The sequence below is a fragment of the Hylobates moloch genome, unplaced genomic scaffold (assembly GCF_009828535.3).
Source record: "Hylobates moloch isolate HMO894 unplaced genomic scaffold, HMol_V3 SCAFFOLD_15, whole genome shotgun sequence".
Classification (NCBI taxonomy): domain Eukaryota; kingdom Metazoa; phylum Chordata; class Mammalia; order Primates; family Hylobatidae; genus Hylobates; species Hylobates moloch.
The window spans coordinates 56,277,593-56,295,940 of NW_026652290.1; the positions used below are offsets into that span (position 1 = coordinate 56,277,593).

The following is an 18,348-nucleotide window of genomic DNA, read 5'->3' on the forward strand; positions in this document are numbered from 1 at the left end:
CTATTCTGGAACCCCTGGCTTCAAGCTAGCATCCTGCCTCAGCCTGGGATTACAGGCGTGAACCACTGCACCTGGCCAGCAGGGGCCATTTTAGAGTAAGCTTTAAAATTCTAAGTTTTCAAAAAATTAAACTTGAAAAACAAGATAAACTTTGGAGTTATTTTTATTAAAAGCAGTATGATAGCGAGTGGCACGTTTGCAAAGGGAATCAGATTTTATAGACAAGAATGGTTTGCAGACAGCTTTTTAGGAAAATATCTCCCATCATAAAGGAGGGAGCTAGACCTCTAAAGGAAAGGCTTCCGAGCCTTGCAGACCAAGAGAAACTGGACCGGGTCTGCTTGATTATCCAGGAGCTACGTCACTAATGTTAGCTCTCATCTATTCCTCGTGGCAGAATGAGGTTTTTTATCAGGCATCTTTCTCTTCCCTCAGTTCACAGACATTGGGACCTTCGAGACGGTGTGGCAAGTCAAGTTCTACAATTACCACAAGCGGGATCACTGCCAGTGGGGAAGCCCCTTCTCCGTCATTGAGTATGAATGCAAGCCCAACGAGACACGCAGTCTGATGTGGGTGAACAAGGAGTCCTTCCTCTGAAAGTGGCTCTTTCTGATGCTGCTGGACAATCTTTTCAGAAATCTACTTTTAGATAAACCAGCGCAGGCCTTAAACAAGGCATGCCACACCTTTGCTTTTCCCCATCTGGTACTAATGACCTACTAGCCCTGGTTATTTTGAAAGTGTAATTCCCCTCTGACACAATATCCCTCACATACAAGATGGTGATGTACCACCCCCGAGAATATTCCCATCTGTATTTTGTGCTGATGTTCCTGCATCCAGTTGTTCTCAGTCATACTTTTGACCACTCGTGACTGGAGTTCAGTGGCACCTGGCAGGCTTGTCCTGCTCTTGACCATTCCACTGACTATGGTGTTTTGTTTCCAAGTTAAGTGATTCCTCCTTTTTTTTTGTTCAATGTTAAATTTAAAAATAACAATGTGTATGGGTCCTCCCATGTGTAATATGGTAACATGTAACTTGCAGTGTTTGCCAGCTTTCAAAGCAGGCTTTGTGAAAATGTACAAACAGCAGTGAATGGGACTCAAATGTTGTGCTTTCTATAAACACCTCCGCTCTTTCAGGGAAGGATGATAACAAACTAGAAGGACAAATATGTACGTATTTATAACGTATTAAAACTCAAAATTTTAAGTAGCTTAAGGTATTGTGCAATGGCCTAGCCTAGTAGAAATGGGGGAAAAGCATTGCTGTGGACCATTGTTAAAGTGACAGGAGTTGTAGGGTTACCCCTTTGACAAGCTTCCATAGTCTTCAGACATGCACATTGATGGCATCCCTACAGTCTTCTTGAACTTTGTAAAACTCCATATGGACCTGTAATCAACTTTTGATATTTCTTAATAAAGGCATTGAAAATCATGCCCTGACTTGCATTATTAATTTGGGCAATAAATATCTAGCAGGTGAATCCCTGCTCTAGGCCAGCTTCACTCAGGCCTCTATGCTACAGGATGAGGGGGATGTATCCGGAGAATTAACACACCTATTCATGAATCAAGCCTGACCTTTTAGCAGGATTGCTCCAGCCAAGTTTAACGGGGCTAGCACAGGCCCAGGTGCTTGGTGGGCAATCAAAAAATGCTTGTTCCTATCTCGCTCCATTACTCTTTCTGTGGTGACCCCTCCCCAGTTGGTGAGCTATGTGGCTCAGTAGCAGGAGAGCAATGGTGCTATTAATAGTGTGTGTACATCACAGTTGAGGCCTCCTTGCCTACTTCCAGCACCTTGCACAAAGCCCATATACCATACAGTTTAAGGATAAATTCCGTAAGAAGGAAATAAACTTCCTCATGAAAAGTAACATGCTATTTTCCAATAATGTAATATTTACTTGGGCAGCACAAATCCTATTGTGTCGGAAAAAGTTGGTTGGGGATTGTTTGTTTTTGCTACCTGTAAACCCTTCTTATAAGAAAATGCAAGCTACTGGGAGTATTTTAAAAAGTTGATTCATTGTAGAACAATTTGAAAGGCTGGCACTCAACACCTTTTCTACCTCCAAATAGCTTACCTGCAGTGATGCTGTACAGCCACCAGGGAACAGCAATGCCTTGCCTTTGGGGATCATAAATGATGTTAAAGGAGTGTAACATGTTTCTCGATAAGCTTGTTTTTTTTTTTTGAAGTCTTCATTACAATTGCTAAAACATAAGTACTAACCCATTCCTAATCACCATTTTTTAAAACCAACACTCAATTATTTGAACAGACATTGAGATATTTAAAACAATGGATTTACTACAGAGGCTTTTCTTCCAGAATATCCAATAGAAATGCAGAGTGAATAAAAGGTTTAAAATAAAAAGTGGGAACTACACATTTTAACTTAATATTTACTAATTTGATTAGTAAATATTTTCACTGGTGAAACAGGTTTTCAGGCCAGTGACTAGAGCTTGAGTATTTGTGTCGAGGGTGGAGACATTATCATGACTTTTGCAATAATCCACACTTTGTTTTTTTTCTTTTTTTTGAGACGGAGTCTCACTCAGTCACCCAGACTGGAGTGCAGTGGCATGATCTCATCTCCCTGCAACCTCCACTTCCTAGATTCAAGCAATTCTCCTGCCTCAGCCTCCTGAGTAGCTGGGATTACAGGCGTGCACCACCACGCTCGGCTAATTTTTATATTTTTAGAAGAGATGGGGTTTCACCATGTTGGTCAAGCTGTTCTCGAACTCCTGACCTCGTGATCTACCTGCCTTGGCCTCCCAAAGGGCTGGGATTACAGGCGTGAGCCACTGAGCTGGGCCCATGCTTTTTCTTTTTAACTAAAGCCTTTATTTAGAGTTTGAAATGAGTCAAGGCAGACTCGGAGGAAACATGTCCTGGGATAGCTGAGCTGTTATCACTGTCCCACAAACGAGCCAGAAGATGAGCCCTGGCAGAGCACCTGGAGTGTGGGAGTCCTGCTCACATCCTGGATGGTCACCACACCTTTCTCTGCCTCAGTTTGCTTATCTCTAAAACAAAGGGTTAGACTAGTAGAATTCTGAAGCCTTTTAAGAGTTATGGTTTGTTCCTCTTTTATACTCCTTTAAAAAAAGGGGGCGGGGGGGAGTGTGTGTGCATATCTGTGTATGTTGTATGTGTATGTGTTCCCTTAGGGCCAGAAGTAAGGTTGAATCAAGGGAGGTGGGGAGGAGATGGAGATGAAGTAACAGAAAAACTTAACAGCTAATCTGCACGTTAAGTGATCTCTCCTGGCATATACTGTTCTACTTATGATTGGGCTCCAGCCCAGTCTCTCTGGCTACTTCTCACATAGCTCTCCTCCTACTCCAAAATTTGAGTGCTCAGCTATATCGAGCTGCTGAGTTGTAACTTTGCCCCTCAGCCATCTGGAAGGGCTATTTTTATACAAGTTGTAGCCATGTCTCTCTACCTCCAAGCATCAGATGGCTACCCAGAAGCTTGAGGAACTAGGCCATCCTTCCAATTATGATGATGACTAAAACACTTTTGAACAGGTGGAAGAATAGAAATGCCTTGAGTTTATATTTTGTGACACCTCACTTACTGAGAAGTCACTTATCCAGCCATCTAAACTATCTGGATCACAGTTAAGAACAGAAAACATGCCAAAAAATAAAGATCCCTGTCACAGATGTCACAAAGTCCATTCACTAAAGGCTTGGGTCTTCTCTCAAGGCCTCTTGACTCCTATTTTAGACACAATTCTAACATGTGGAGTGATCTGGCTTCTGACTCTTATGAAATTGGAAGTAGAACATTAGAGGGAAGAAGACAATTTGTAGAGGTAGATATACTGAAAATATTATTTTTTTCAGAGAGGACAGAGAAAACTATAAAAAGCAGACAAAGTAAGTCAAAAGAATAGTAGATGGGGACATCTCTATCCTGTAGGTACATAATCCTGTATTAAACCACAGTAGTTTCTGTATATATCAAATAAAAATTGATAAGCATAATGATATTCCTGATTCATTTAGAAAGAGGGCCCATTATCATCAGTAATGTATCATGGTTCAGTGTTTAAAAGCTCAGATTCTCCGCCAAGCACAGTGGCTCACGCCTGTAATCCCAGCACTTTGGGAAGCTGAGGCGGGTAGATCACTTGAGGTCAGGAGTTCAAGACCAGCCTGGCCAACATGGCAAAACCCCATCTCTACTAAAAATGTAAAATTTACCCAGCATGGTGGTGCACGCCGTAATCCCAGCTACTTAGGAGGCTGAGGAAGGAGAATCACTTGAACCCAGGAGGAGGAGGTTGCCGTGAGCCGGGATCACGCCACTGCACTCCAGCCTGGGCTTCAGAGGAGACTCCTTCTCAAAAAAAAAAAAAAAAGTTCAGATTCCGGGCGAAAATACTTCAATTTAAATCCTGGCTCAGCTGTTTATTAGCTGTGTGGTCTTAGGCAAGTCACTTAATACCTCTGTGCCTCAATTTTCTCATTTGGAAAATGGAGATAATAGTATTTACCTTGCAGAATGGTTATGAGGATTGAATAAATTAACGTACATTAAACCTTTAGAACAGTTCCTGGCACATAACATCATTATTTTGGTATATTTCATTAAAAAAGAAAGGGAGCCCGGACACGGTGGCTCATGCCTGTAATCCCAGCACTTTGGGGGGCCAATGCAGGTGGCTCGCTTAAGCCCAGGAGTTTGAGACCAGCCTAGGCAACATGGCCGAATCATGTCTCTATGAAAAACACAAAAATTAGCTGGGCGTGGTGGTGTGCAACTGTGATCCCAGCTACTCAGGAGACTGAGGTGGAAGGATCTCTTGAGCCCTGGAAGTGGAGGTTGCAGTCAGCTGAGATCCTGCCACTACACTCCAGCCTGGGTGACACAGCAAGACTCTGTCTCAAAAAAAAAAAAAAGAAAAAGAAAAGGAGCGATACGTTTTCAAACAAAATTATTTAAAATGCCAAGAAAAAAACTAAAGGAGTTTAAAAAATAAACCTTATTTTCCTAAAATATTCCATGAATGGATTTCAGATAATGGCCAAAGTTTATACTCCATTTTGATGCTTGGAAAGGTAACATTTTCAACTATTTAAAAATAGTTTAAAATAGTATATTTTAAGATATGCTAGAAAGACTTTTTCCACAAACAGGCATCTTAAGTCTCCTATATAAACACATAGTTTTGAAGAATATACAAACATCAAGACAGAATCAGAAAACTTAAGATTTTCTGATTAAAAAGGTCAAGGTCAAGAATGATGTCAATTTCTTTTGTTATTTCTTTTAATCCTCTTAACAGCCCTGTGAGGTAGGCAAGATGTGTCATGTCTCCATTTTACAGAGGAAAAATGTCTCAAAGAGTCAAAAATAAGGCTCAAATTTAAACAGCTCATTTTATAAGAAGCTACTTTACTTGATCTTTAGTTTTCGCATTTATGAAATGGTGGTAATAACATTCACTTCACAACATGTGTTAGGATTAAATGATATATCACACGTAAAGCTCCTTTTCTTCTCCCCATCACTGTTCTCTTGACGAATGTATTTCATTTAAAATCACCTCATTACCTGCCCACTCTCCTGCAGTGTTTGTTTTTATAACCTTGTAGTTTTGCCTTAATTTATTTGCAGCCTAGTAGGTAACTTGTTTTCCCAAAGAAAGTTACTGTGGATATATTAATTGTTGCCAACAATTGTTGCCAACAAACAGAAGTATTCAGTTGCTAGAAACGCATTTGCCTATAGTTCTCTTTATAGCAAATTACTTGCATATAATCTTTTCTCTTTGAAGCCATGTTAACTACTGTTAGAGCACTAGGTAAGACTAAAATTTTTCCTTAACAAGTAGGGTATTTCATTTCCCACTTGCTAACAAATGAAAAATACAGTATTTTTGGCCCTACACTAGTACTTTAACAGTAATCCTGACAGGCATTCTAGTCTCTGGTCACATTGAATTTCTTATTCTCCTGCAGATCTACCAAGTCCAAAGTAGTTTCCTTGCCACTGCATGGCCTGTTCCCTCTGCTTGGAACGCCCTACTCCATTTCCTACCTTGCAAACGCCTTCGAGTGCCAGCTTAAATGTCACTATGAAGTCTTTCCTGACTCCTCTAAAACGTTGAGTCAAGAAAAATATTGAAATATTGTTTACTCAGATATTTTATTATCCTATTTCTGAAAAGCTTTACCACCCTCAACCTAACTTCTGCTTTTCTTAAGATCTCTGGACGGCTTCCACATCTTCTTACTGACTCAGGGAAAATGAGCTGACTCAACAAAAAGGTGATGAGATTCTAGAAAGAGCTGGCTGGCTGGCTGGCTGGCTGGCCGGCCGGCTGCAAACCAACCAGCAAGAAGTTTGCAATCTGTTAGCCTTTATGGGGTTAGTTCTCCCGCTCCCTTTAAAGGAGACTAAAAGAAGGAAAGTGGATAAGAAAGAAAAAAGTTTCTGAATTCTTTTACTGACGTTGCTTCCCGTGAATTTGCCTTGTCACGTTTGTATTATTAATGATAGTCCTAAAGTATGTTATTCTTTGAAGTTTATGAAGTTGTTTATTTTCATCAGGGTAATCACTTGTGCTGCTTACCAAATGTTTCCAGCCCTCCCCCATTGAAGCACATGATAGCATCTGACCTCCATGGCCTGGGCTAAGGCCATGTGCTGGTAGCTCTGGCCAATGAGTTGTAAGCAGAAGTGACACATGTCATTTCAGGATGAAATTATCCAACAGTCTGTGCAATGCCAACAGAACTTTCTTACCCTTTGCCATAGCAAATAGCCACTTTCAAGATGATTGATCACCTTAGGCCCTGGAGTGAGAAGATACGGCATGGAACCCTAGCCACCTTTTGTTGGACCCATAGCATAAGTGAGAAATAAACTTTTCTCCCAATATTTTATTGTGAAAAATGTTGAAATGTATAGAAAAGTTGAAAGACTTGCATAACACACATTCCCATATCTATCACCTGGATTTCACAGTTAACATTTTGCTATATTTGCTTTATCCCTTATCTGTCCTTTATGTTGTATCAATCTGCTTTTTTAGGGTGGAGAGATGAACAAGAAACTATTCTATAAACCATCACTGAGATTCTGGGGTTGTTCATAACTTCAGCGTAACCTTGCCTTTCCTGATCCACATCTGGGGAATCCAGATCACCTACTCTCCTTTTCTGCTGAAGACAGTAAAGTAAAACTTCTCCAAAAAGAAAAAAAGTAATGGTTTGAAGTTGGTTCTAAGAAATCATTTCCTGCCAGGGAAAGTTAGAAGTCACAAAGTGGATTAGGAGAAGGATTAAACCATCTTTTTTTCCTTCCATGGTCTTAAAAAATAAGATAAATTATGACTGACCTAGTTTCGATGAGGCTGTATTTGGAGGTAGAGAGATGAATTAAATGGGGAAAGGAAAGACAAAATTAGCATTCATTGACTATCTTTTGTATGGCAGACATTTTATATATATGATCTCATTTAATTTTCAAAATCACCCTGAAAAGTACATATGATTTCCGTTTTTTAAAATGAGGCTATTAAGCTCAGAGAGGTTAGGCTACCTGCTCAAGGTCACAAAGCTAGTGTGAGTAGAGGAGACAGAATGAAAATCCAAATCGGTATGACTTCAACACACTTACCCTCATCTAGAAGTTTACAGACCTTTGGCCTCTGACAGCCAAGGGTATTTCCTCCCACTGAAATGACCATCCCAAGGGGGACCATGGCCCAAAAGGTAACAATGGTGTTAGCGGCAACCTCCCTCCGTGCTTGAAGCAGAATTTGAAATGTTGAAATTATTTGACAAAAATATTTTTTGAATGTTCAGAAAAGTTCAACAAGCCCACTAAACATAGGAGCATTGTGAATTTCCCAAAACTGAAACAGCTGATTTTTCCTTTACCTTTATCAGATAGTCACTTTCTTTGACAAAACATATATTTTAAAATACTAATGTTGTTTTTTCCAACTCAAAACCCAGTTGGAATCTTTATCTTTTCCAAGTTGATTTTTTATGCTTGTGTTTGGTGTGAAGTAGATCTAGATAATGTGTATATGAGTGTGTGTGTGTGTGTGTGTGTGTGTGTGTAAGGTCCTTAATTTCCCCAAATCTAGATGGTTACATTTTGAAATATAATTCATATGGCCACATTGAGAGTCTATTTTCAGAATTTTCATGGCTACAAGCTAATGATTTTGGATTCCTATTGTTAGTCTAAAAATAATGGGTATGGTAGACATAACTTTAAATCATCAGGCTTCCACTCAGGGAGTCTATCCTGGGCTAGATAGCTCCTGCTTGACAGGGTTGGAGGGGATAGCTAACCAAATTTGCCTGAAAAGACAACCTAAGTACCTATATAGGTAATGGGAATTTGTCCTCACCCTATAGAAATAATCTAACCCTGAATGACAAGTTTCTTCAAATAATGAACACAGACTATCTTTAATTTTCTATAGCATTTCACCTTTCCCTGGAGATTTTTATAAGATTAAAGCCTTAAAATAAAGCTTGGATACACTCAAAAAGGTAGCAGGAGGGAGCTTTCTGGGGTGATGGAACTGTTCTGTATCCTGATAGCGGCAGTGGTTGAATGAATCTATACATGTATTAAAATTCATATGGCTGTACACACACGTGCACACATACCTCTGGTGGACATCTGCTGCTAAAGGTTCTGCCTTTCTTTCTTTCTTTTCTTTTCTTTTCTTTTTTCTTTTTCTTTTTTTTTTTTTTTTTGAGACAGGGTCTTGCTCTGTAGCAGCCCAGGCTGAAGTGCAGTGGTGCAATGTTGGCTCACTGCAGCCTTGACCTCCCAGTCTCAAGTGATCCTCTCACCTCAGCCTCCCAAGTAGTTGGGACCACAGGCGACCACCACCACGTCCAGCTAATTTTTGTAGAGATGGGTTTCACCATGTTGCCCAGGCTCGTCATGAATATTCTGCCTTCTGATCAAAAGCCTAATCCACGTTTACCATTGTCTCTGCAAAATCCCTGAAGATTGATTGTATGAAGGCATTGCTTTGGCCAATGTGGTCCTTGGCAGTTCTGCATTGTGTAGAACCTGTGAATCTTTTTGGAGCTTATCTATCTTGGGAGGGAGATTTTCTGAGCAGACTTGAAAGCAGGGGTGGAAGCCACCTGCTGAAGACAATAATGAGCATTTGGGAGGGTGGGTGGGGAAAATGAGACAGCGCAGAGGGGAGGGGGCTGGAAGGGATCCCACTCCCTCGCTCCTGCCTGTATCTGGTGCCCCAGGAGCTGCTCTTGAGCAATGCCTCTCTAATGAGTTGGCGTGAACTTGTGCTTGTTCCTCCCTCAGGGAACAAGGGAAGACAGGCTTAAAGCTGCTAAAATGCTGGGAGAACATCCAAAGAGAAGCTTGACACAAATGCAATGTATTAGTGAAAACAGCTTGGGCCTGGCTAAATAGTGGCTATTTTAACAAAACAAACATATGGGAGTTGACGACAATTGTCCTTACAAAGAAACAACCTAACCCTCTACACAGAGCTTGATGCTTCTCTATAGTCTTCATGGAATTCGCTTCACTGTGGTTTTCTTTTTTTTTTTTTTTTTTTTTTTTTTTGAGACAGAGTCTCGCTCTGTCACTCAGGCTGGAGTGCAGTGGCACAATCTTGGCTCACTGCAACCTCCACCTCCCAGCTTCAAGTGATTCTCCCGCCTCAGCCTCCCAAGTAGCTGGGACTACAGGTGCACCACTACCACAGCCGGCTAATTTTTGTATTTTTAGTAGAGATGGGGCTTCACATGTTGGTCAGCTGGTCTCGAACTCCTGACCTCAAGAGATCTGCCTGCCTTGGCCTCCCAAAGTGCTGGGATTACAGGTGTGAGTCACTGCACCCAGGCAACTATGGTTTTCTCAAACTTATTCTGGTATCTATTTATTTTCAGGAGTGCCTGGAACAACAACCCCAAGAGATCTCTCTTACATGTGAATGTGAAGAATAAGCACATTCTTCAATGTGTGCCATCATGAGGAACAAATGTTCTTTTTTTTTTTTTTCCAAATTATTTGCTTTGGATTCTAGGGGAGGGCTTCTCAAAGGCCATCAGAATTATTGGGGATGCTTGTTAAAATGTAGATTCCTAAACTCTACCTTTTTAGACCTGTTAAATTGAGCAGACTCTCTGAGAGTAAATCCAAAGCATCTCCATTTTATTAAGCACTTTAGGTGATTCTTATCATATTAAAGTTTGGAAAACACTACCCTAGGGTTTACTCACTGTACCCCTTCTTATTAAAGTTCAGTTATTCATTCAATAAGCATTCATATGCCAGGTCCCCTGGGGGCAGGAGATGGCAATAGGAGTGTGATAAGTAATCAAGTTGCTTACAGCCAAATAATTACAATAAAATGAGGCAAGTGCTATACTAGAAAAAATACAAAATACATTAAAGCATAGAGGAGGAGTCTGTGGGAATTGGAGGCAGCTTCATAGATGATATTTGAGCTGCTTTCAGGCACAGAGAAGGTACTGCAGGGTATTGGCATGTGAAAATAGATGATCCGCTCTGGAAGAAGAAACTCTGTGTGGCTGGAGCATAGGGAAGAGAGAGGCATGGGCTGGGGCGAGGCTATGAGGAGCCTTCTACACAGGCTGAGCAGTTTAAGTTTAGTTCTACAGAAAGTGGGAACCAGAGGAAGTTTTTAAATATTAAATGATAGAATGATACTTGAGTTATGAAGCAATATTCCTGGAGGCAGTTTGGAGGCAGGAGATAAGAACAGAGTCTTCTGCAGTGGTGAGGGGTGAGGAAGCTAAATGAGGATGATGGCAGCTGGGGTCTCTGAGGTGGAGTAACAGACGATGAGATTACAGGAGGGAAGGAGGAGGTGGGAAGCCGACCATGTCTGATAAAGGCTAGTCTGAGTCAAGAACCTCATCCAGGGAAGGCATTTTCAATAGCCAGATAACTCTTCCAGCTCAGAATCTGAAAGCAGACCTGATACTTGAGCTTATGAGCAAATCCTAGTGTCTGGGCCCATTAGCAATAGTTTCTACTGTGCTAGAGAATAAGTTTAAAGATATTTGTTAAGTGAAAAACATCACCCATAAGTATATGATTAAATGATTCCATTTATGTTTTCAAAATGTTAAGCACATAGAGAGAGAGAGAGAGAAAATGGAGGAGAGAGGCTGAAATTTGAGGAAATGCATAGGAAAGGCACTATTAATAAGGAAGAAGAGTGGGGTTGGGAGATATTGGAATTGAAGGACCCTTGACAATTTACTCTGAATTCTTGTGCATGCTTCAATTGTTTTAAACAATGAGTTTTATTGATGTATTGCTTTTAAAATTTTTTAAAGCAATTTTTTAAAAGATGCTTACACATCTTCTTGGCTACCACTAGGTGGTACTAGTGGCAGGACAGATTGGACAGCTTTTAAGCTTCCTGTGTTCATCCATGACACCTGCATATCCATCAAATTTTAGACACCTGCATGTGGGTTTAACTGCTTAACTTTATAGAGTAAAACAAATTACCTTTGCCAATTATTATTAGCATGTGTCTTCAGAGCTCAGGGGTCAAGGTCCACAGACTATTTTTCTTTCTCCTTCAATATAACATGTAGTATTTTCTATACTTAATTTGTATCAAAACATTTACAAGTGTAAAAAAGTGTTCTTTCTGCATCAATCTAAGCTGCACACAGTTTGGTTCACATATATCTAGATATTTCTCAAGCTCTCCACTTTACAATGATATTCCCAATCCAAATTTTAATCACATGCACAAAAAGAATGAAACTGTGCTGGCACCATTTACCTGTTCTCCCTAATTCCAAGACTGGCTTTTCTTTCCAACCACTTACTTTTAATTATTTTAGGCTGTCATGTTTTCCATCACCTCGGTTGACATGGCAGGAGACAAAAGTGTTGCCACATCCTCTTTCTACACACATCCACGTTTATTGCAACCCATGATAATGCAGCATTTGTGATTTCACTTCTGGGGGCTTTTTTCCTTTTAAGCACAGTTTATTGCCTCTTATATCATGGAATAGTCTGAACTAGCTACTGTATTTTCCTTTGTATGAAAACAACACTTCATTCCAAAACGAGATTCCCAATACTGGAGTTTCCATAGTTTAGAAGGGACACAGTGAAAACACTCACGTGATTTACTAAGGATACGCGCGGGGCCAGCCTGGTACACACAACGCTACTCAGTCCTAATAGGTGCAAAGCCAAGAGGTGCCTGCGGTGGCTCTGACTTGGCTAAGACATGGTCCTGGTTGTAATCCTCGCTAAGTATAGCATGATTCTTCACCCCCTGACCCCACCCCACCCCCAAACCCCGTCACCTCCAGCAGGGGCAGTTTGCAGAGATAGTCTTTGGATGGAACCCAAGAAGAAATTGACCAAGGTTATACAGTTGTATTTGACACTCCCTGAGTAGTCAGTTGAGCCACCAATAAATACTAGAGAAGAAAATCAGGAACATTCCATTCATAGGATATTAGCTATTAAATGGATATTAGCCACTATCCGTCATTAATAATAAGAAAGACTATTTTTTGTTTGTTTGTCTTTTGAGACAGAGTCTTGTGCTGTTGCCCAGGCTGGAGTGCAGTCGTGCCATCTCAGCTCACTGCAACCTCCGCTTCCTGGGTTCAAGAGATTCTCATGCCTCAGCCTCCTGAGTAGCTGAGATTACAGACGCCCACCACCACGCCTGGCTAATTTTTGCATTTTTAAGTAGAGATGGGTTTTCACCATGTTGGCCAGGCTATTTCAAACTTGCAACCTCAGGTGATCTGCCCACCTCAGCCTCCCAAAGTGCTGGGATTACAGGCATGAGCCACTGCACCTGGCCATGAAGACTACTGTTTACTTGAACTGTTCCTATTTGCCAAGCCCTGTGCTAAATTCTTCATATATTTTCTCTTACTCAATTTCTTCAACCGCCCTAAAAAGTAGCATTGTTGCTACCATTTTACAAATGTGAAAACAGGGACTTGGAAAGCTTCAAGCGACAGGTTCACACTTATCTATTTTCAAACCTTGTCTTCTTAATTCCTATCCTATTCTGAAGACAGTTAAGGGCTCTAATTGTTCAGAGATTTTTGCATATTCCCATTTAATAGACTGCTGAAGACCTTACTTTTTCCCCCCTTATCCCCTAGTTCACTACGCTTTTCAAAGGAGAGAGACAAGTTCAAAGCAAAAAAGTAAATGTAAACCTATCCATATGCTTTGTATTGACATTCAGCCTTAGTTATACATTTATTTGAATACAAGAACTATACTTTTCTATTACATTTGTCTCCCTTCAGCACCTCCCATAATGTTCCGCCCACAGCAGTTTCTCAACACTCTGTTACTTCAGTAACTGGCTGGCCCCTTGTTCACATTTGGGGTCGAGAAGGTTAGTGATGGGATATAAATCAAAATTTGTGTTTTTCTGTAGGTCAGATTATTTTGACCATCTGATTTCCCTTACCATGAATCCCTGAAAATTAAAAGTAAATTGATCTCCAAATTTAAATATTATTTTATTAGATGAGTCTAATTTTATTAGCTGAGTCTCATTTTATTGTTTTCAGAAAAATTAATCAAGAGTGCTTGGGGTTGGCCGGGCACAGTGGCTCACGCCTGTAATCCCAACACTTTGGGAGGCCGAGGCAGGCGGATCATGAGGTCAGGAGATCGAGACCATCCTGGTTAACACGATGAAACCCTGTCTCTACTAAAAATACAAAAAAATTAGCCGGGCATGATGGTGGACGCCTGTAGTCCCAGCTACTCAGGAGGCTGAGGCAGGAGACTAGCGTGAACCGGGGAGGCGGAGCTTGCAGTGAGCCGAGATCACGCCACGGCACTCCAGCCTGGGTGACAGAGCAAGACTCTGTCTCAAAAAAAAAAAAAAAAGAGTGCTTGGGGTTGAAAGCAGTAAACAAGAATAAATCTGTCACAACCTTCTCTTTTCTAAGAACTATGAGCTGGAACTTGTTTTCATGATATAATTAGGTAGGGATTTCTGTGACTTAATTTAAAAGCCCGATTTATCATCACTTTTATTTTCAAAACAGTTTTTTTTTCCACTTTCTCTCTCTCTGCCACCCCTGAATGAACCTGGCTCTGCTTCTCCAAATTCGATGATGTCAGGTTAGCAGGGAGCAAATTTGAGACTGCACAATTCCCATCAGCTATTAGCTAGGGAGATCTTTTGATCCCCAAGGTCTAAGTTCAATTCTAAAGGATATGTTTTCTTTTGGACCTATGTGGTAACTCCTATTAACAGTAATGGGTGTTACACATGAACATACAGAAGACTGTATACCCCTAAGATTCGCCCAAGCATGAATTTCATGAGGCCAAAGTAAACACATTTTTTTACTTTGGCACCCTTCCCTTCCAGGTTAGGATAAATGTTGGCACTTGGATAAGATTCTAAATGATGAAATGCCAATGCATGTTGCTTCTGCATATGTCATCTAAAGTATGTGGCTTCTCAAAATGGATGCCCTTCTTCTCTGCTCAATGCTTGGCCTGGCAAGCCATTGTAACCCTGACAAAGAGGTGAAAAGACATTTCTAAACAAATATTTTCCCTCTCAGATATCATACAGCTTGTGTCAGTGAGTGAGATAAACCCAGTCCTAATGTGCTAGTCTGAAATGCTTGTATCCCAGTCTGCTTTCCATTGATTTGATCAATATCAGATACTCTGATATCCTGAAATGAAAAACAGGTGTGAAAAAAAGAGGACTGAAATATGAATAACAAACTGTTCAAGATGAGACAGCCAGTTCTAGAGAGCTGGCCCCACTTGCCTAAGAGGTGTATACCAACGCCAAATAAGCCAAAGTAAGAGGCAGACTTGTTTGTATAGTATTTAATAGGCCCCAGAGGGAAAGGGAAGCGTGCTGAAACAATCTTTTTTTTTTTTTACTTTAAAAAAATACCTGGCACATAATATGTACAAATGAAACGATCTTGCCTAATTTGTTTTAGGTTCTTTATTTCACGTAACTCATGATTTAGAAAGGTCTCTAAAATGTGATGATTATAAGAACACTCATATGCCAAGACTCTTAAAATATATTCTAACAGCTTTAATCCTGTTGCAGATACAGCTATCAGTAGCAGTAATTAGCATGTATTTAAATTCAATAATTTCTGCATAAAAAGGACTTTACTGACATTTATAAATTCTTCCTCTGACAAAGGAGTGAGAAAGAATGTGATTAATAGTACAAGGAAGACTCTTTAATTTCTTCTGAAATTATTTTTAAGGACATAAACAACTTGCCCTTTTCTTTGCTAGTATTAACCTACAAAACACAAAAAGTCAACTCATGGTTACCTTTTCAATACTGTTGGCCTCAATTCCTGACTCAGGAAATAATATAAAGCAGTTCAACTGGTTTTGTCCTGTTTGAGAAACTAAAATTAAAATCTCAGGAGTTATTTAACTTTAAACAGGAAAGAATGTGGTCTTTCAGAAATAGTCATACAGACAGTTTTCCAAATGTGTAAACCTCTTAAACTTAGTACCAATCTAAAAAAGAAAAGAAAAGGAAAAAAAGGTCCTTAAAAAAAGTGCATGTGTTTTGGGTTTTTTGTTTTTGTTTTTACATCTTTCTCTAGTTGCAACTGGAAAATGTAGGTTTTATTCTCATCTTTCAGCTACTGGCATGTCATAATCTCCTCTAGTGAACGACTACCTAAATTACTATATCCATAAATATTCTAGTGGAAAAACACTTGCGAGGCTTATTTTCAGAAGTGCACTGCAGTACCTCGATGTTGACCAAATTCAATTTTATTTTTCTGTATTATAACTAACAATTTCAAGGTGTTATTTTATACATCAAAACTCCAAAAGTATGACAGAAAGGAGCTTATACGTATGCTAAATAAACCAGTATTGCAGTGTAGTATGGAAAAAAAAAAACTACCCAATGATGGTGAATTCTGTTTCTTTATGCTACCTAATAGTGGTAGTCAGGCAGCCTCTAGCATTTATTCTTGGCTAGGAAAAGTGATGTTTTGGAAAATAAAATTTGGGCAAATGTATGTCATACTGGCTCTCGACACATTCAATGTCTTTTTGTTTTTTAAAAATCATAAGTCATAGTCCAGTTATCAAATTATCAAATTTTTAGCTTCTAAAGAATTGCACTGGGTGTTTGTCAAAGTTAACTGAGTTGAAATCAACATGGCTAGTTCTGGTTTATTTCTTGGATTCTTCTAATCACAAATTATCTGATCAAATGAGTAAATACACAATATTAACTGAATGCTAGAATGAGTAAATTGCTCAAACATTGTATTAACCATTATACAACATTCTATATTAGTCACTGATGAATGTATGACTGGGAGGAGTATTACGTTTCAGCCAATAAGTCCTTATTGAGTGCCCTCTATAAACTGAGGAGGTAGGACAGGAGAGGAGATCACAAAATAATTCCTAGACTACCTTACCAGTAACAACTATTGAAAAAAATTATAAAAGTAAAATCACAATAAAAAAGCAAATCTATTATCTGCATGGCCAGGCGTGATGGCTCACACCTGTAATCCTAACACTTTGGGAGGCCAAGGCAAGGGAATTGCTTGAGTCCAGGAGTTCGAGACCGGCCTGGGCAACCTGGGAAAACCTCATCTCTACTAAAAACACAAAAAATTAGCCCAGTATTGTGGCACACCCCTGTAGTCCCAGTTTCCTAGGAGGCTGAGGTGGGAGGATCACTCAAGCCTAGGAGGTCAAGGCTGCAGGGAACCATGACTCTGCCACTGCACTCCAGGCTGGGCAACACAGTGAGACCCTGTCTCAAAAAATAAAATATAAAAAAATTACCCGCTTAATGGAGAAATCTGTTTTATTTTCCTTGTTGCTTTCAGTCTTCACTGTTCTTATTAAATTCCATTTTCTAATCCATCTATAGGAACAATTTGAAGCTTACTAAGTAAGTGTAGATTTAACTAATTGAAGTGTTAGCATTACCAACAAACAATTTGTTGGTCATTGCACATCCTGGAAACAAAGAGCTAACATTTGGGAAGGGTGGGTGTCTCAGTAATATACACAATCCACTCTATCCTCACACATATATCAACCTAAAGGGAAGCAGAAATGTTTTTATCCGTAAGGAATGAGACTCTTTTTTTTTTTTTTTTTTTGAGACAGAGCCTTGCTCTGCCGCCCAGGCTGGAGTGCAGTGGCGCGATCTTGGCTCACTGCAAGCCTCGCCTCCCGGGTTCACGCCATTCTCCTGCCTCAGCCTCCCGAGTAGCTGGGACTACAGGCGCCCGCCACCATGCCCAGCTGATTTTTTGTATTTTTTTTAGTAGAGACGGGGTTTCACTGTGTTAGCCAGGATGGTCTTGATCTCCTGACCTCATGATCCGCCCGCCTCAGCCTCCCAAAGTGCTGGGATTACAGGCGTGAGCCACCGCGCCCGGCCGAGACTCTTCTTAAGTTGTAAATACATAGGGTTCAGATTCCAACCTTTTGGGTTCCTTTTTCTGGCTCAGCAACTTCTTCCACACATCCCCAGGGTGAGTTGCTTGGTCGCATGGAATCAGTCTCCCTGCCTGTTTAAAGGGGAGTAGGGGTAATAATGCGTTTACCACAGGGGTGTTGGTTAAATTAATTAGTATTTAGTATGTGCTCCATTAAGGTCCTCAGGTGATATATAACTTGACAGTTATATGGCACCTGATCATTGCTTTAAGATTTGAAAACAGTCCTTGGTTTTTAAACCCATGCAAGAAATATAACAAATCTTTATGCTTCCAACAGTAGGATTAAGCACAGGAATATTTTAACTTTTCTTTCTATTTTTCTTTTTGAGATGGAATTTCCCTCTTGTTGCCCAGGCTGGAGTGCAATGGCACGATCTCAGCTCACTGCAACCTCCGCCTCCCGGGTTTAAGCAATTCTCCTGACTCAGCCTCCTGAGTAGCTGAGATTACAGGCACCTGCCACCACACCTGGCTAATTTTTGTATTTTTAGTAGAGATGGGGTTTCACCATATGGCCAGGCTGGTCTCAAACTCCTGACCTCAGGTGATCCACCTGCCTCCACCTCCCAAAGTGCTAGGATTACAGGCGACAGCCATGGTGCCTAGCCCATTTTAGCTTTTCTAAGAACAATTATTTTCCCGGGGTGAAAATATTAGCAGGTTACAAAAGCTTATTTCCTCAGCTTTAGACTATGAATAGAATAGCTTTAATTTATAGTTGATAAAAGCAGAAGGAAGAAAGTTTTATAAAAGCCATTTTAATGGCTTATTCTGCCATCTTCGGTGGCATTTTAAACTACTCACAATTGAAGGGAAATTG

The 18,348-nt window shown here is 40.3% G+C and overlaps 1 protein-coding gene across 3 annotated transcripts in view; it reads left to right on the plus strand.

Moving 5' to 3' along the window:
* CNRIP1 (cannabinoid receptor interacting protein 1) overlaps window positions 1–10,010 on the plus strand; it is a 34,508-nt gene extending 24,498 nt beyond the window's left edge. For 2 of the 3 annotated variants that reach the window (XM_032177643.2, XM_032177644.2), the window contains exon 4: window positions 436–1,446. In XM_032177643.2, the coding sequence (XP_032033534.1) occupies window positions 436–600 (165 nt within the window). In that variant the 3' untranslated portion in view covers window positions 601–1,446. Of the gene's footprint in view, window positions 1–435; window positions 1,447–9,938 lie in introns of those variants that run through there. The other variant, XM_032177645.2, reaches the window with a different exon arrangement.
* The last annotated feature ends 8,338 nt before the right edge of the window (window positions 10,011–18,348 follow it).